This window comes from Oncorhynchus masou, chromosome 24 (assembly GCF_036934945.1).
Source record: "Oncorhynchus masou masou isolate Uvic2021 chromosome 24, UVic_Omas_1.1, whole genome shotgun sequence".
Lineage (NCBI taxonomy): Eukaryota > Metazoa > Chordata > Actinopteri > Salmoniformes > Salmonidae > Oncorhynchus > Oncorhynchus masou.
This window is the reverse complement of record NC_088235.1, coordinates 34,056,865-34,076,048: the sequence shown is the minus strand read 5'-3', so window position 1 is coordinate 34,076,048 and position 19,184 is coordinate 34,056,865. Positions and strand designations below refer to the sequence as shown.

Sequence of the window (19,184 nt, the reverse complement as noted above, 5' to 3'; positions counted from 1 at the left end):
GATTTTAAAGTCAAACCACTTTTTTTTTAGAAAATATGAAGAAACATTGAACATCTAATAGTCAAAAACAGGTGAGCTGGTTCTTCTATTCTGGACCATTTTCTGGTGTTTTGTGGAGGAAAACTGAGCAGGTCAAGCATAACAAGTCAACCCTGTTACCCATAGATAGGCAGGCTAGAAATATTTAAACGTTTGTTTTGTGATGCTTCAATTGCCACTCCCTGTTGCACACAGCAAGTTTCAATTCCCCCTGTCACATGGGGATTTATGGCTGATTCAAGAAGAATGTTACTTTATTTGGTACTTAATAGGCACTTACTAAGTAGTATTTTTATTTATTTATTTACCCTGTTGAGATCGGGAAACATGTTTTATGAAGTTGAACATGTGCTCTTTATGACAGAATGTAACAATGAAATCAAATGTTTTTTCGGACCAAGTTCCACTTCTCAAAAGGCACCGAATTGGTGGAACGAATATACAATTTCTTAATCCTGGGCAACATGGGTCTGGGAGGCATATGGGTATCCATAATATTCCACCAATTATACATTTTTCAACTCAATAATTCTTCTCTTCCCCCCAATTAGTATTTTATTTAAAACTACAAAGTTTTCTCTTTGTCTCATGGCAAAATGTGTGGTGTTGCAGGATATTCGTTTTCATGCTGCAACAACAACAAAATCTCTTGCGTCATGGCAAAAAAAAGCCAGTTAAGAACAAATACTTATTTACAATGACGGCCTACCAAAAGGCAAAAGGCCTCCTGCAGGGACGGAGGCTAGGATTAAAAATAAAGAAATCATAAATATAGGACAAAACATACATCATGACAAGGGAGACAACACTACATAAAGAGAGACCTAAGACAACAACATAGCAAGGGAGACAACACTACATAAAGAGAGACCTAAGACAACAACATAGCAAGGGAGCAACATGTGACAACACAGCATGGTAACAACACAACCTGACAACAGCATGGTAGCAATACAACATGGTAGCAGCACAAAACATGGTACAAACATTATTGGCCACAGACAACAGCACAAAGGGCAAGAAGGTAGAGACAACACTACATCAAGCAGCCACAACTGCCAGTGAGTGTCCATGATTGAGACTTTGAATGAAGAGATGGAGATAAAACTTTCCAGTTTGAGTGATGGTTGCAGCTCATTACACTCGCTAGCTGCAGTGAACTGAAAAGACAAGCGGAGGATGAGGGCTGCAGTATATATCTCAGATAGGGGGGAGTGAGGCAAAAGAGGGTTTTATAAATAAGCATCAACCAGTGGGTCTTACGACGGGTATACAGAGATGACCAGTTTACAGAGGAGTATAGAGTGCAGTGATGTGTCCCATAAGAAGCTTTGGTGGCAAATCTGATGGCCGAATGGTAAAGAACATCTAGCCGCTCAAGAGCACCCTTTCCTGCCTAAATATAAATTATGTCTCTGTAATCTAGCATGGTTAGGATGGTCATCTGAATCAATGTTAGTTTGGCAGCTGGGGTGAAAGAGGAGCGATTACGATAGAGGAAACCAAGTCTAGATTTAACTTTAGCCTGAAGCTTTGATATGTGCTGAGAGAAGGACAGTGTACTGTCTAACCCTTAGAGGTAATAATTACACTGGTGGGGAGAGGGGAATTCGTTTTACCAAACCACATGACCTTTGTTTTGGAGGTGTTCAGAACAAGGTTAAGGGTAGAGAAAGCTGGTTGGACACTTAGAAAGCTTTGCTGTAGAGCGTTTATCACAAAATCCGGGGAGGGGCCAGCTGAGTATAAGACTATCATCTGCATATAAATGAATGAGAGAGCGTCCTACTGCCTGATCTATGTTGTTGATGTAAATTGAGAAGAGCGTGGAGCCTAGGATCGAGCCTTGGTGTACTCCCTTGGTGACAGGCAGTGGCTGAGACAACAGGATCAGCTTGATCTCCCCTTTTAAATAAAGGAGAAACCATGGCTGCCTTCCAAGCAATGGGAACCTCCCCAGAAAGGAGAGACAGGCTTGGCGGTGATAGGGGCAGCAACCTTAAAGAAGAAAGGGTCTAAACCATCTGACCCAGATGTTTTTTGGGGTTCAAGTTTCAGGAGCTCCTTTAGCACCTTGGACTCAGTGACTGCCTGCAGGGAGAAACCTTGTAGCAGGGTAGGGGAAAAAGAGGGAGAAGCATCAGGGATAGTCACATGGGAGGGAGATGAGGAAATGTTTGACGGGCAAGGAGGAAAGGTTGAATAAAATAAGAGTCCTGACTTAATGAAGTGGTGATTAAAGAGCTCGGCCATGTGCTTCTTGTCAGTAACCACCACATCATCAATATTAAGGGACATGGGCAGCTGTGAGAAGGAGGGTTTATTCTCCAGGTCTTTAACCGTTTTCCAGAACTTCTTGGGATTAGACCCACAGAGAGAGACCTACTCCTCAAAGTAACTAATTTTGGCCTTCTGGATAGGCTGAGTGCACTTATTTCTCATTTTCCTGAATGAGAGCCAGTCAGCCTGAGTATGCGTGTGCCAAGCCTTTGACCAAATGCAATTCTTGAGTTGGAGTAATTCTGCAAGATCAAGGTCAAATAAGGGGCTGAACCTGTTTTTAATTCTCATTTTCTTAATGGGGGCATGTTTGTTAACAATACAACTGAAAATATAAAAAAGAAGGTCCAAGCGTATTCGACAGAGGGGATCACGCTGATTCTATACCATTTTACAGAGGCCAGTTCATGAAGGAAGACTTGCTCATTACATTTTTTTTAGCAAGCGTCTATGACAAATCAGGACAGGTCGTTTCACTGAGCAGTCATTATGAACACAGGCTGTAAAACAGTGATTGCTACGGGTGGCAGGTAGGCTAGTGGTTAGCGCGTTGGACTAGTAACCAAAAGGTTGCCAGATCGAATCCCCAGGCTGACAAGGTAGAAATCTGCCTTTCTGCCCCTGAACAAGGAAGCAAACGCACTGTTCCTAGGCCGTCATTGAAAATAAGAATGTGTTCTTAACTGACTTGCCTAGTTAAATAAAGGTCAATACAGAAGACACTAGACTGAAACCTATCAGGATTATTTGTGAGCATAACATCACAGAGAGTAGCCTTTTCTGGGTGTTTGTAGTCAGGGCAAATTCAGACTTAGTGTAAGGTGCCAGGAGAGAGCTTAGGGCAGGTAGGGTATAGGCCGGTATCAAGACTTGAAGGAGACAACCGAGCACTGAAGGTGATCCTTGGTAAAGATTACCAATCCCCCACCTTTGGAAGATCTGTCTTGCCGAAAACAGTTATAACCAGAAGGGTTAACATCAGTATTCAAAACACTCTTCCTTAACCACGTCTTTGTAATGACCAACACATCTGGATTGGAGCTGTGAACCCACACTTTCAATTTATCCATTTTAGGTAATAAGCTTCTCGTGTTAACGTGCAGAAAACCCAGGCTTTTACGAGAGCAGAAATCAGTGAAGCAGATATCAGAGCACAAGTCAGAATTGGGGCTAGCAATAGTAGATGGGCCAGGGTGTACATGCACGTTTAAAGATATCATCAACAGTAGTAACACAATCAAGGCATGGCATAGGACAGGGAGAGCTCTGCAGTGCTGATTTATGACATTTGAATATGTATCAGATGGCTTACACGAACTGTACAATTTTCTCTCAGATGCCAAGAGGCGGGCCTTGAAATGTTCATTCCCAGGGCCCATGTATTGATTCGTCCAGCCATGCACGGCTGAAGTCATATTAAAACTCATTGTATGCTATGTTTCTCTCACTCGAATTGCATTCTGATTACGATGGGGTCCCTGATGAATTTGCTATCACAAAAGGGGTCACCAGACTCAAAAAGTTTGAGGACCCCTTCACAGACTAGAGAGACCTCAGAAATAAATTGTAGACCTCCACAAGTCTGGTTCATCCTTGGGAGAAATTTCCAAACGCCTGAAGGTACCATGTTCATCTGTACAAAATAGTACAGCGTGGTCCCAAGTATTAACACCATGGGACCACGCAGCCATCATAACACTCAGGAAGGAGACACGTTCTGTCTCCTAGAGATGAACGTACTTTGGTGCAAAAAGTGCAAATCAATCCCAGAACAACAGTAAAGGACCTTGTGAAGATGCTGGAGGAAACCGGTACAAAAGTCTCTATATCCACAGCAAAACGAGTCCTATATCAACATAACCTGAATGGCCGCTGAGCAAGGTAGAAGCCACTGCTCCAAAACCACCATAAAAAAGCCAGACTACGGTTGTCCTACAAACCTGGTGTCCTACAAACCTGACTCAGTTACACCAGCTCTGTCAGGAGGAATGGGCCAAAATTCACCCAACTTATTGTGGAAAGGTTGTGGCAGGCTACCTGAAACATTTGACCCAAGTTAATCAATTTAAAGGCAATGCTACCAAATACTAATTCAGTGTATGTAAACTTCTGACCCACTGGGAATGTGATGAAAGAAATACAAGCTGTAATAAATCATTCTCTCTACTATTATTCTGACATTTCACATTCTTAAAATAAAGTGATCCTAACTGACCTAAGACAGGGAATTTTTACTAGGATTAAATGTCAGGAATTGTGAAAAACTGAGTTTAAATGTATTTGGCTAAGGTGTATGTACATTTCCGACTTCAACTGTATATGTGAGAAGGAATACAACATGGCTGATGTGAAAGTGAACTGTTTATGCTTGAACATGGTTTCCTTTTTTTACTTTATTTTAAAAAATCCTTTGTGAACAGTAATGGCTGACATTTTATTTCAAACCTAGACTTTCAATTCTCTTACTAGGAAGAGATTTGTAGTAGTCACATCATTGTAGTCTTGTAGATTTGTAGTAGTCGCACCTAGACACCATCAGAATCCACAGTTCTTACCTTTCTAACAGTACTAAGCATGTGTTAGTAGGTCTTGTATTTTTTAAACCTAAATGTACTTGATCAGGGTTGTATACAATATTATGTGTTGTTTAGAAAATGCCACCAGTGGGTGTAAGAGTTTAAGATTTTTTACGTGTGTGCATTGTGCAGCTAACAATATAATCTCTAAGCCAATAAACTCATATGTTGTGTGCACTGTAACAGTTTTGCATAACATGCTGTTTTTGTGGATTTGAAAATGTTGAATCCGGTCCAAACCTTGTTAGAAGGGACCTTAATGCTTTCCAAACCTTCCCTATTCCTAAATCCTCTTCTCATTTCGAGTCGTAGCTTGATGACCTCAACACCTCCTGATAAGCCTCCCTATGCTGTGATGTCATAAAAGAAAGCCCCATAGAGATCCTATTAAATTAATTTGTATTCTAATTCCTAATTCTCTGGAAAGCCCCCCTCTAGAATGTTCTCTTAGAATGTTCCCCTTACTTCTTTAGTTCCACATGGGAAGGATCATCATGTTCCCTTAGTTTTACACTCTACCCTCACCTCTTCTTCTCCTTTCTAACGTCTTTAATAACCTAAATTACTGAACTCAGAACGCCACTGACCACATATTATACAGCAAATGATGTCAGGGTAGGGCAGTGTGTTACATAGAAATAGAGAGGGTGCGGTGAGATTGGAAATTAGAGTTCTTTGACTTATATATGGATAATGAATAGATTACAATAAGTCGTCTCCCGTTGAATGTCTGCTAAGTCAATATTTGAGTGAACACAATCACCGTTTGTGTGTGGAACCCTTTCATGTGTCTCATTCTTTTATCTGGGGAACCTATTTGGAAACCTGTCTTGTCTCGTTTCTCTGCGGTAGTTTGATCTGTCACTGTCTCTCCAGTTCTTTACCCTTCTATTCGTTCTTTGCTCAAACTAGATCTTTTTGTTCCTTTTTTTTTACAATGCATTGCATATTCAGAAGAGGCAGCATGTAGGTATCTTAAAATGACACGCATTATATCTCCCTGGCTGCATGAATCACCCTTTACTTTCTGTTTGTTTTATTTTCAACTTTTCTCTTGGTTCTGCTTTTTGTTTGAAGTATTTATGTTGTTTTATTTAATGCAAAGCACTATCTCTTAGTATAAAGAAGTACTCATTAATTTGTGGAAGTTTCATTTGATTTCTTTCTCATAATATGACACATTTGTACTGAATATATGGAGTATTTGTGCTGTATGTTCTCAGTACTAGTAAAATGAGCTAATATTACCATGAATACTTTCATTTATTTTTACAGACAGAGTTGTGTCTTTAGATATCTTGTTTAGCTCGTGATTTTCTTACATTCTCTGTTTCTCTTTTTGTATTTGTGTTCTATTCTTTTAAGTTTACAATGTTTTCAGTTCCGTGACTTGACTGATGTTCCATCCTGTTCATTCCCATCCTCTCCTCCCTCGTCTCCCTCCCTCACTCCACCTGTCTTCCAAGTGTTTTGTGTGGCTGCATGGTCTGGTTTTTGCACGTTGATGTAGCTTTCAACGACACGCATAATATTTAATATCATTCTGTCTCTGTTTCTCTCTCTCTCTCTTTTCCCCATTTTCTTTCCCGTCTGTTCTCTCTTTAGGGGACGTACTCTTTCAGATGGCTGAGGTCCACAGACAGATCCAGATGCAGCTTGAAGATATGGTGAGAAGAACACAGGACCTTGATCAGGATGATGAAGGCTTATTGTCTCTTACATTTGCTCTGGCATCTCAACTCTAGTATCACCCAATCACAATCTATACCAGGAGCTAACTAAGTATTTTGCTAATCCTCGTTTTAAAGCCATTGCCTGAAAATATGAAGATACTGTGCAATGCTTGAATTCAAAGGAACAGAGCTCTACTACGCACACACAAACAATGGACTACTGGCCTCTTAACTATTGTTTTTATACACACTTACATCTCGTCTGTTCCTGCTCTTACAGCACACAGCCAACTTCTAGAATTTAAGAAAATATTATTGCTTCAGACTACTAAGACAAAAAGAGAAGAAAAGAGACCAAAGGGCTTTGATACAGTTTCAGTCTCGAATGGCACCCTATTCCCTGTGCAGTGCACTACTTTTGACTAGGGCTCATAAGCTCTGGTAAAAAATAATGTACTTTAGAAGTAATAGGGTACCATTTGGGACACAGTAACTTTAAGGGCCCTTTAGAAAGAGCAGTACTCCAAAGCAGAGCGAAGGGGACTTTCTTGTTTTTATTAATTAGAGTCCCTCTGTCATCTGAAGACACCACCTCAGCATGTGTTAATCTGAGATGTTTCATTATTTAGAGGCACCATTGATTCAGTTGTTTTGTAGTTTGTTTTCAGTTCCGCCTGGTCTGGGACTGGAGATAACTCTGCTATTTGTCTCTATTGACACAAAAGTCAATTGTCAACATACACACTTAGAAAAAAAGGTTCCAAAATGCTTCTTCGGATGTCCCCATAGGATAACACTGTCTGGTTCCAGGTAGAACTCTTTTGGGTTCTATGTAGAACCGTCTGTGTAAAGGGTTCTACAGTACATGGAACCAAAAGGGTTTCTCAATTAGTTCTCATATGGGGACAACACTTTTTTTACTGATAGTACACAGGCACGTGTTCACACACACATAAATAACCTCAACATTGGCATGACTTTCGACATAATTCACATACCGGTGCTATACAACCTCCCCTAATCCTTTGAGTGTGTTAGTTTTGATGTCACGACTAACGTCTCTCTCCAAGTCATGTTGACACCACAACACACGCTGACAGCCAGCCAGACTAGTCAATGTTTTTAAAAACAAACAAGTCTGGTTTGGAAGTTGAGAACGTAACAACTTGAAGCAGGTTCTATTCCTGTCTGTGTTGGTGATGAGATGTGTGGGTGTATCTTATGTTAATATTAACTCTTTGGAGTCCTTTCTGTCCTCTAGCTGAAGTCTTTCCACAATGAGCTTCTGACAGAGCTGGAGAAGAAGGTGGAGCTGGATGCACGCTACCTAAATGTGAGTGTCCTCCTAGGAAAGGTCATGCATTGTTTTCATTCGCTGTAGTAACTCCTTGTTGTTTAGCACCCTCTAAATATACCTTTAGGTGTGTTCTCACCTTCACTCTATGGTAATGGTTATAGGTTGATGGCCCTTACAAATATTGCTTATTATGACCTATAATTATTCATAGTTACTAACTGTGTTCTCATGACATTACAGCAGAGTTAATTTCATTTTAGTTCAGATTTATATAATGCCTCTATATACTTCTGTGTCAGTGGTGTGTATATTCTGAAGTGAATGCCTCATTAACAAAGAGTTGAAGCAGACTAGTGCTTTTAATTGTATTTTAAGTCAGCTAGCTAGGCCTCCTTATGGAGCAGCAGGAACCAGGATAGGATCCACATTCTCATCAAATCATCAGTTAGAGACAAACTCCACAGCTTTCTGAGAATTTCCCACAGGTTTTAATCAGGTTTTAATCAGGTTTTAATCATAACTACTCTGCAATAAAGTTACATGAATCACTTTCTTCTCTTACTTTCCGCTCCATGAATTACTGGCTATTACCCATTTTAGGGAAATACAAAGATGTAGAAGTTTGAGTTTTATTAAAGCGATAGACACATTTCTAGAGTTATTTGAAGTGTTGGATTTGTTTCTTGAGGTTTTCCTTTCTTTTTCAAAGCTTTCCCAGACAACTTCTGTAGAATTGGGAATAATAAAGGCCTACTATGAATGTCATCCCACTGAAACATCCCTTTAAATGAAAGTGTAATTTCTGGATGCTCACAAAATAAAATCTGTACCAGAGTCACTAATTTAATAATACTGTAGCATCTATTTGAAATTCATATTTACCTCATCAGTTCATTTGAGGGCGTTTTTGGCATGCTGACATATGCTGCCCTTCTCTTGCTCTGCTCTGTTAATTCAGCATTGACAAAAGTAATTAGCCACGCTCAGCTAGGTTTTTCCATCAGACAGAAATAAAAGATTGGAAACATTGTTTTGCGGCCACCAGAAAGGCAGGCAGGCAACCCATTCACTTGGATTATGCTATATTGCATCAATCAGTGAATAAAAGGTGGTCAGTGGATGGAAATGGGACCAAACAAATAACTTAATTGGTAGAGCACTAGTTTAGGATAGCCAATGACTGTATACACAAAAAAGTGCTAGTTAGTACCAACATGTTTTGTTTTTTTCATTTTGTCCCTGTAGGGGAAAACTTTTGATATTGGTTCTTTGGATAACCCTTTGTATAACAATTTGTATAATTGTGGACAGTTATACCATGAAGCAGAGGGTTCTTCATTACATTGTTAAATATTTCCCGGCTACTGGTAAGGGACAGTACGCTTCTTTATTCTGATTACTTAGGAGTTAACCTCACTTGGGATTTTAACTCATAACCTCACTGTTGCTAGCGACCTGAATTTCCTGCTACACCACTGGGTGTGTGGGTATGATAGAGATTAATAAAGATTAGAACCAGTAGAAATGATTTAATTTGTCCCTATGGGGGAACCCTTTTGGGTGATACGTAGAACCCTTCCATTTTTTGTAGAACCATCTCATGAAGAACCCACTGGTTCCAGGTTTCTGTAATTTGTCCCTATGGGGGAACCCTTTTGGGTGCCCCATAGAACCCTTTAATTTGTACCTGTAGGGAAACCCGTTGGAGATGCATTTAGAACCCTCTCATGAAAAACCCTCTGGTTCCAGGTAGAACCAATGACAGGTTCTACAGTTACACTTATACGATACTCCAGATGGACTTATGGCAGACACTGTTAAAAACTACCTGAAATATGGCATTATGTTACTAGCTACTGAGTTGCACAAAAAATACAGGAACAATTTATATTGTATTTTTGACAGTTGAATTTAGGCGTTATTGTTGTAAAATGACAGAATTCAGCTGTATGCTGGTTACAGTACACTCTTGTAAATTATTATATTTATTATATTATATATTATTATATTTATTTATATTTAATTTTACAGGATAAGTATTACAGTGAAATCATGTAAATATTGTTTCATTCGTGTTGTCAGATTGGACTTGATTCTGGGCAACTTTGAGCAAAAATGCAGAAATGTATTCTTGCCATTAAATCTGTGGCCAATCTTTTTCATGGCCTGGCAGGAGCATTGGGCCAATAACCGAAAGGTTGCTGGATCGAATCCCAGAGCTAACAAAGTAAACATCTGTTGTTCTGCCCCTAAGCAAAGCAGTTAACCCACTGTTCCCCGTGTGCCGATGATGTGGATGTCAATTTAAGGCAGCCCTCCACACCTCTCTGATTCATAGGGTTTGGGTTCAAAGCGGAAGACACATTTTAGGTGAACGAATTCAGTTGCACAACTGACTAGGTATCCCCTTTTACCTTTTTATATTCCTCTGGTGGCATAGCAGTTCAAATCCCAGTTGAGGTTTATAATATTACTTATCCTGTACAATTACAGAACTTACGGCAGTTCATTAAATCAAGTAATCAGCATTCACCTTAATTCAGCTGTGTTATTGCAGTAACTTGCTGTTGTTTAAAGTACTTTTACTGCAAACAGTAGCCGTAGTGTAACATAAAATTACAGGAACTTTTTTAACAGTTTAGCATTTCATGGAATGAAATAAAAACATTTTGGAGAGGGGAAGAACCGGTCGGTTCTTCACAACCATCTCAGCAGTAAATAACCCTTCCTGATATGCAAAGGAAAATGCTTACCCATATCACCCTGAAGAAGAACACCTCAATAACTTTTTTTTCTGTGTAGAGCTTTTAAAACTGAATCTATACTCCCCCTACAGGCTGCTCTGAAGAAGTACCAGATGGAGCACAAGAGTAAAGGAGAGAGTCTGGAGAAGTGTCAGGATGAACTGAAGAAGCTACGCAGGAAGAGCCAGGGCAGCAAGAACACCTCTAAGTACGGAGACAAGGAGATGCAGGTGAGTGACTGGGGGAGGAGGAGGGAGACTGTGGGGGAGGCAGGGGGAGTGAAGGGGGAGAAGGACCTCAGGTTTGTATTGCTACTGTGAATGAACAGACAGACTGGGTCCCTAGTCAGCCTAGAGATGATGCAGTGCCAGCTCGTGGGTCAAAAGGTCACCGTATGGGAAGGTGGTGAGGACACTGCTACTGACTCTGAGCCAGAGAAATATCATACTATTGGCCACAGCCCAGCAGGTGTCAGAGATGGGTAGCCGATCAAATCCAAAAGGGGATTTGGGCTGAGCAGGTATCTTATGGACCCTTTCACTGAAGCAGAGCACTTTGTCCATGACTAAAATGTAAAACTTGTAGTGTATTTGAGGTTTATACAGCTTCTGAAGTTTGTAATTTCCACTTTGAAATGTCAGACTTGATTTCCCCTTACAAAAAATGTATCAACTTCTCCAAAGATAACCATTTATTATAATCCACATAATGATTCACATTTCCTGTTGCTGGAGGATTCTTTTCCTGCTGTAGCAAACTGGCTCAATTTTAGAGCCTACATCTGTGGCTCTGTGACTGTGACTTGTGCTGATGACTGGAGGGGTAACGCCTGGATCACATCATGATTGCATTTTGGTGCACTAGAAGTACATTAATATCCATAGAACACTGCGTTTGCCTTGCAGCATTGCGTTGCAGAGGCAGTTGCAGTGCATTCTTTGTTCTGTGGATATAACCAACATGTGCATCAAACTGTATGTGTAGACTTGACATAAATGGTAGCAAAAGGTAAATGTTGAACTTTTGTTGAACACATATCCAGTAAAGATGTTGGATTACATAATGAAAAGGTTTGACTGCAGAATTTATTATGCATCATTGATGCAATGACACTGTTGATCTAATCAAGGCGTAAAAGAGGTACCCTCTATTGGGCCCGGGGTCTGTGGGACTCAGACCGCCCAGAGCCAAGCTCACTGAGAAGAGAGAGTGGGTGGAGAGAGTGACATAGAGATAGAGAAAGCAAGTGAGATGGGGTTGCAGGGGAAGAGGCAGACTGATTTGAATGTATTGGGAATGTCACTGGTCTGCTGCTGATGAAATAGCTAATGTTATATAACATATCAATTGGGTGTTAGAGGAGCAGTGGTACATCAATTATTCACCCTGGTTTAACACCACGGTCTTCTCTCATTCCCATTTTTAATCAATAGATGTTTTCTAATCGTATTGCATTGGGTGTGTGCCTGCATTAGAGGTAGGTTAGTATATAATTTATTTTGCACAGTCTTCTCTGATTCCAATTTATTCATTCAGTTGTCAGTTCAAAACTGAAAATCGAAGTTGAATGATTGCTTTTGTGAATCCATTGGTTTGACTTCAGCGTTTAGAAAAGATGAGTATTGTACATTTATTCTGTAGCTAAGGGCAGTGGGTTTCCCTTTGTTGAGACAGACACTGTAGATGAGTAATATCCTTCTGTCTATATCTCTCTCTCTATTCAATTTCAATTTAAGGGCTTTGTTGGCATGGGAAACTTATGTTTACATTGCCAAAGCAAGGGAAATTGATAATAAACAAAGGTGAAATGAACAATAAAAAAATTACAGTGAACATTACACACACAAAGTTTAAAAAGAATAAAGCTATTTCAAATGTCATTATGTCTATATATAGTGTTGTAATGATGTACAAATAATTAAAGTACAAAAGGTAAAATAAATAAACATAAACATAGGTTGTACTTATAATGGTGTTTGTTCTTCACTGATTGCTCTTTTCTTGTGGCAACAGGTCACAAATCTTGCTGCTGTGATGCCTGTCAGGGAAATTCCAGAGGAAGAGAGAGAATGTACATTCTTCCAACAACAACTTTATTATAAGATTTGCAAAAATTAAGCAATCAACATCACCAAGAATGGTTCAGAGTTGAAAGCCTAACAAACATAGACAGGTCTCTGATTGTATAGGGAAAATACAACCCCTTTCTGTATACGTGGCAGTCAGCAGATTGTCTGTAAAAGGTAATAAGTTGTCTGTGCAGACTTTAAGATTGCATGAGGTTGATAGCCCGAGGGCTAACATATAACATATAACATATAACTAACATATAACGAGACTATTCTTTAAGCAGTAAAACATGGCATAGCATGACAAATTATGTAATTTTCCATGACATTTCATCCCTTTTGAGACTAAGTCTCAACCTAATAGAAAATGACATAGAAGCATTTTCATTAAATAAGCATTGACATGAGGAAAAAAAGGAAAAGGAAATACTTTTCTTACACTTTGCACATAACAATTTGTAAATGATCGTTGTCATTAAGTTTCAAACGTTCACATAGTGCAAAGAAATAGGGAAAAGAACATATGAATATAAACATTGGAACATGTTTTATCACCACACACAAGGCAATCACTTCGTTGAGCTTGTTCATATTGCCACAGGGTCATCATGACGGTTGGCCCTTAACTCTACCTTGGGAGCACCCTTCACATAACCCCCACTGTGAACATGGACTATGGACATGCTGCACCATTAACTCAATGTTTTAACCTTGGTTTTATGGATTATCATCGTCTTCATCTGCCATGTAATCAGACATAGGAAATAAATCAGGTAAATAGGGTTCTGAGGCGTCTCCTTCAGGGGTCAGTAATGGCACAGCAAGAATAGTCTCAACGGCTTTGCAGCACAATTTCTTAACATAAATTATAATAAGCATTATTGAAGAAAAAAAATAACTTAGCCATAAATCAACCAATGAAATATTGTAGCTCTCATAACACCAAATAATGGCTGAACCGATCCAAACAGATTCCAATCGTTGTCTGGTTGGAGTTTGTTTGTGAGATCACTGCTGAGTTCTTTCAGATGTTCCACTACCATAGTCAAGTTACCCTCACCTTCGGGGTATGAATGTACAGCAATGGTCACCTATCATTTTGCACACTCCCCCCTCCCGTTCTAGCAACATTTCATGCGTTACCCTATTCTGTATAGCCGTGAGGCGAGCGGCTTGCAATTCCGGTCTTATTATTGAAAATCCTAAAGTGGATAAATTTACCGAAGATGAAAAATGATATCATAATAAAGCTAAATCATGGGCATTCTCCGATGCCCCATATCAAGAAATGAACCTGTGCCAAAACCTTTCAGGTCTCGAGGATCGTCATGACTCAATTGGAACGTAATTTAATTGTGAAATGCTCCTTCTAACCCATCTTAATCTGCTTGGAATGGAGGAGTTGGATTTATGCATTACTTTTATGCATTACAACAATGGATATATTTAGTTTACCAAAAACACAGCACCCTGTCCAATTTGTCGGTAAATAAAGATATGCCTTATTACCACAGATCCAATAATGATCAGTAACTGTGGCTGAGCCATATTGATGTGGAGAGTAAATGTATATTTCTGTCTGAATAGCGGTGTACCCCACATTCAGTTTAACGGTAATGCTGGAAGCTTATGTTCCATTTATCCAGCTACATCCTATTGGGAAGACACTGTAATTGACACATGTTGACATTCCCAGATAGGATTCATTGAATTGTGGTATGGAGATATTACTTGGGTTGTGACAATGGCAGGTTCGGAATGGGGTTCACCGGGGTTGGATTAGAATAGGCTCTGGTACACGGTGTCTGGGACACCGACGTGTACAATCAAATCAGCCTCTCATATCTTTTGTCAGTGAAAAATTCCCATTAATGCATTTTTCCCAAAGTTTTACCCTGTGAAGGTTTACCCCATGAAGTTAAATTTGATAAGAGCACTTCCAGTGCACATAGTGTCATGAACCTTTCTAGGGCAGGGGTTGCGCTAGAAAAGGCAGCGCGCGGAATTCAAAAATATTTTTTTGAAATATGTAACTTTCACACATTAACAAGTCCAATACAGCAAATGAAAGATGAACATCTTTTTAACCTTTTGTGACGAGGGGGCAGTATTTTCATTTTGGAAGAAAAAAAAATGTTCCCATAGTAAAAGGGATATTTTGTCAGAACAAGATGCTAGAATATGCATATAATTGACAGCTTAGGATAGAAAACAGTCTAACGTTTCCAAAACTGTAAAAATATTGTCTGTGAGTATAACAGAACTGATGTTGCAGGCGAAAGCCTGAGAAAAATCCAATCCGGAAGTGCCTCGTGTTTTGAAAGCGCTGCGTTCCAATGTGTCCCTATTGAGCAGTGAATGGGCTATCAACCAGATTACTCTTTCTCCGTATTCCCGAAGGTGTCTACAGCATTGTGACGTAGTTTTACGCATTTATGTTGAAGAATACCCGTAGGCGGCTACATTGCGCAAGTGGTCACCTGATGCTCCCAGAGAGATGCTCGCGTAAAATACAGAGGTAGCCATTACTCCAATCGGTCCTACTGAAAAACTAATTGTCCCAATAGATATATTATCGAATAGATATTTGAAAAACACATTGAGGATTGATTATAAACAACATTTGCCATGTTTCTGTTGATATTATGGAGTTAATTTGGAATATTTTTCGCTGTTTTCGTGACTGCAATTTCCGGGCGATTTCTCAGCCAAATGTGAAGGACAAACGGAGCTATTTCATCCTACAAAAATTATATTTTTGGAAAAAAGGAACATTTGCTATCTAACTGGGAGTCTTGTGAGTGAAAACTTCCGAAGCTCATCAAAGGTAAACGATTTAATTTGATTGCTTTTCTGATTTCCGTGACCAAGTTACCTGCTGCTAGCTGGAGAAAATGCTATGCTTGGCTATCGATAAACTTACACAAATGCTTGTCTAGCTTTGGCTGTAAAGCATATTTTGAAAATCTGAGATGACCGGGTGATTAACGAAAGGCTAAGCTGTGGCTCAATATATTTCACTTTTGATTTTCATGAATAAGAATATTTCTAGTAATATTTTTGTCCGTTGCATAATGCTAATTAGTGTCAGATGTTGACAACGGCCCTGTTCACAGGATGGGGTGTCTCTAGAGGTTAATCTACACATCGTGTCCAATTTCAAAAATGCTTTACAGCGAAAGCACAACATATGACTATGTTAGGTCACCACCAAGTCACAAAAACACACACAGCCATTTTCCAGTCAAAGATAGGAGTCACAAAAAGCAGGAATATAGATAAAATGAATCACTAACCTTTGATGATCTTCATCAGATGACACTCATAGGACATCATGTTACACAACACATGTATGCTTTGTTTGATAATGTGCATATTTACATAAAAAATGCCAGTTTACATTGGCGCGTTACGTGCAGTAATGTTTTGATTCCAAAACATCCGGTGATTTTGCAGAAATCATAATAAACATTGATAAAAGATGCAAGTGTTATTCACAGAATTAAAGATAGGCTTATCCTTTATGCACCCGCTGTGTCAGATTTCAACGGAAAGAGCATAATTTGAGAACGGCGCTCAGAACCCAAAACAGCCAGAGGAATATTCACAATTGTGGCATCAACAGAAGCTAGAAAAAACACTATAAATATTCACTTACCTTTGATGATCTTCATCAGAAGGCACTCCCAGAAATCCCAGTTCGACAATAAATGACTGATTTGTTCCATAAAGCCCATCATTTAGCCACTTGTTGTTAGTGTGTTCAGCCCAGTAATCCATCTTCATGAGACGCGAGCACTTCCTCCAGACAAAAACTCGAAAAGTTCCGTTACAGTCCGTAGAAACAAGTCAAATGAGGTATGCAATCAATATTTAGGATGTTTTAAAATAAATCATCAATAAGGTTCCAACCGGAGAATTTCATTGTCTGAAGAAAAGCCTTGGATCGAGAGCAAACTGTCGGTAGCGCGCGTCATGTGACCGAGTCTTCTGCCAGACCACTCACTCAAGAGTTATTATGAGCCCCTCCTTTATAGTAGAATCCTCAAACCAGTTTCTAAATATGGTGACATCTAGTGGAAGCCCTAGAAAGTGCATCCTCATTCATATCTCACTGGGATTTCAATAGGCATTGTTTTCCTGTTTGGATATCTTCTCAGGTTTTTGCCTGCCATATGAGTTCTGTCATACTCACAGACATCATTCAAACAGTTTTAGAAACTTCAGAGTGTTTTCTATCCAATACTACTAATAATACACATATATTAGCATCTGGGACAGAGTAGGAGGCAGTTCAGTCTGGGCACGCTATTCATCCAAAAGTGAAAATGCTGCTCCCTATCCCAAAAAGGTTCATGCTGGCCTCAACTGAATACTATAAGAATGGTGAAATCGCTGAGTGTGGAAAAAGGAGGTGTTTTTTACCATCAGTTCAGTTTTTAGTGTATGATTAAGCAGTGACCACCAAGTGTTTCCCTCGTGATTCCGGCCGTGATGCTCGTCAAGTGGATGCATCGACCTCCTGCTTCTTCTTGTATTGGAGCGGCAATTATTTGCAGGACTCCTGTCCTGAGCCTGCCGTTGGCTCGTGCTGGAGCAGCTGTTAGTTCAGTCCCGCCGTGGAACTATGATGGTGTTGTATTCTTCAGTTGGATTGTGGCCTGTTCTGTGGACCATCTTCATCTGGGTTGTGGGGCACCTGCAGTGGCTGGCGTGAACCCACGTAGACCTCTGTGCAAAGGTCCTTGATGACCAGCCAATCACCTGGCTGAAGTTTGTGAAGTGGTCCTCCCTTTGATTCAGGTAAAGCCGCTTTTCCCCTGGGTAAAATAGACTTCAGAACATTGTTAAGTACAGCACAGTAACTTAGTGGCTTTTTTTTGGCAACTCTGCCTTGAAGACCAGCATCCCAGAGTCGCCTCTTCACTGTTGACATTGAGACTGGTATTTTGCGGGTACTATTTAATGAAGCTGCCAGTTAAGGACTTGTGAGGAAACTGTTTCTCAAACTAGACACTCTAATGTACTTGTCCTCTTGCTTAGTTGTGCACCGGGGCCTCTCACTTCTCTTTTTATTCTGGTTAGGGCCAATTTGCGCTGTTCTGTGAAGGGAGTAGTACACAGCATTTTACGAGATCTTCAGTTTCTTGGAAATTTCTCGCATGGAATAGCGAGAAATCATTTCTCAGACTGATGACTTTCAGAAGGAAGTATTTGTTTCTGGACATTTTGAGCCTGTAATCGAACCAACACATGCTGATGCTCCAGATACTCAACTAGTCTAAAGAAGGCCAGTTTTATTGCTTCTTTAATCAAAACAACTGTTTTCAGCTGTGCTAACATAATTGCAAAAGGGTTTTCTAATGATCAATTAGCCTTTTAAAATGATAAACTTGGGTTAGCTAACACAATGTGCCATTGGAACACAGGAGTGATGGTTTCTGATAATGGGCCTCTGTACGCCTATGTAGATATTCCATAAAAAAATCTGCTGTTTCCAGCTACAATAGTCATTTACAACATAAACAATGTCTACACTGTATTTCTGATCAATTTGATGTTATTTTAATGGACAAAAAAATGTGCTTTACTTTCAAAAACAAGGACATTTCTAAGTGACCCCAGTGCACATCAGAGGCATTACTGTTACCCATGGCAATCCTGTCTCAGCCATCAGTTTAGTCAATTTCATTTTCAACATTTGGTTGACTCTCTCTACGAGACCACCACTGGACGGATGATAACTGAAATGTGTTCTCAGGTCAATTTGCAAACGTTCAGAGATGTTATGAATAACAATATTTTTTAAATGAGAGCTGTTGTCTGACGTTAATTTACATGGCAGACCCCACCTAGGGATGATTTCCCTTAGTAGGTTCTTTGCCACAGCCATTGCTGCCGTGCTTACAAGGAAATGCTTCTACCCATTTGGAGAAGGCATCAACTGCAACCAGGTAGTGCTTTATACCCCTGGCATAGATTAAGCTCAATGAAGTCCATCATTATGTGCTCAAAAGGTCCTTCAGACATTGGGTGGGCTGACATAGGCATCGGAATGCCTCTGCCTGTATTGTTAGTCATGCAAATCGAATACTTAGCACAAAATTGCTCCTGCAAAACAGAAAATCCAGGAGCAAACCAAATATTATGTACAATTTCTACAATTTCTGCCAACTTAGCCACATAGAGGAAGCAAGATCTGGGTAAAACGGGAAGGCCATTTGGCCCATGCCAGAGGTTCCTCAGTGTGTCAAAGGAACACTTCTTCCTCCACTGTCTCACCTCCCCAGGCCCTGCACCTGATTGCCGATCAGAAACATCCTATAATGAAAACATATTTGCAGCAGAAACAGGAAGTGAAACTATTTGGAGAGTGGTGGAAACAATAGCCATGGCAGCTGCTTTCGCAGCCATATCAGGCATAGCATGTCCTTTAGAGACAGGGTCAGATGCGTTAGTGTGAGCTTGACACTTGCAGACAGAAATGGATGTAGGGCAAGAGAATG

At 40.0% G+C, this 19,184-nt stretch overlaps 1 protein-coding gene across 6 annotated transcripts in view; it reads left to right on the top strand.

The window, feature by feature from the left end:
* The window catches only part of LOC135512075 (brain-specific angiogenesis inhibitor 1-associated protein 2-like), a 177,223-nt gene that overhangs the window by 92,709 nt on the left and 65,330 nt on the right, over positions 1-19,184 (top strand). For all 6 annotated transcript variants that reach the window (XM_064933717.1, XM_064933712.1, XM_064933716.1 and 3 more), the window contains 3 exons: positions 6,501-6,562; positions 7,830-7,901; positions 10,702-10,839. In XM_064933717.1, coding sequence (XP_064789789.1) covers positions 6,501-6,562; positions 7,830-7,901; positions 10,702-10,839 — 272 coding nt within the window. The remainder of the gene's footprint in view (positions 1-6,500; positions 6,563-7,829; positions 7,902-10,701; positions 10,840-19,184) is intronic.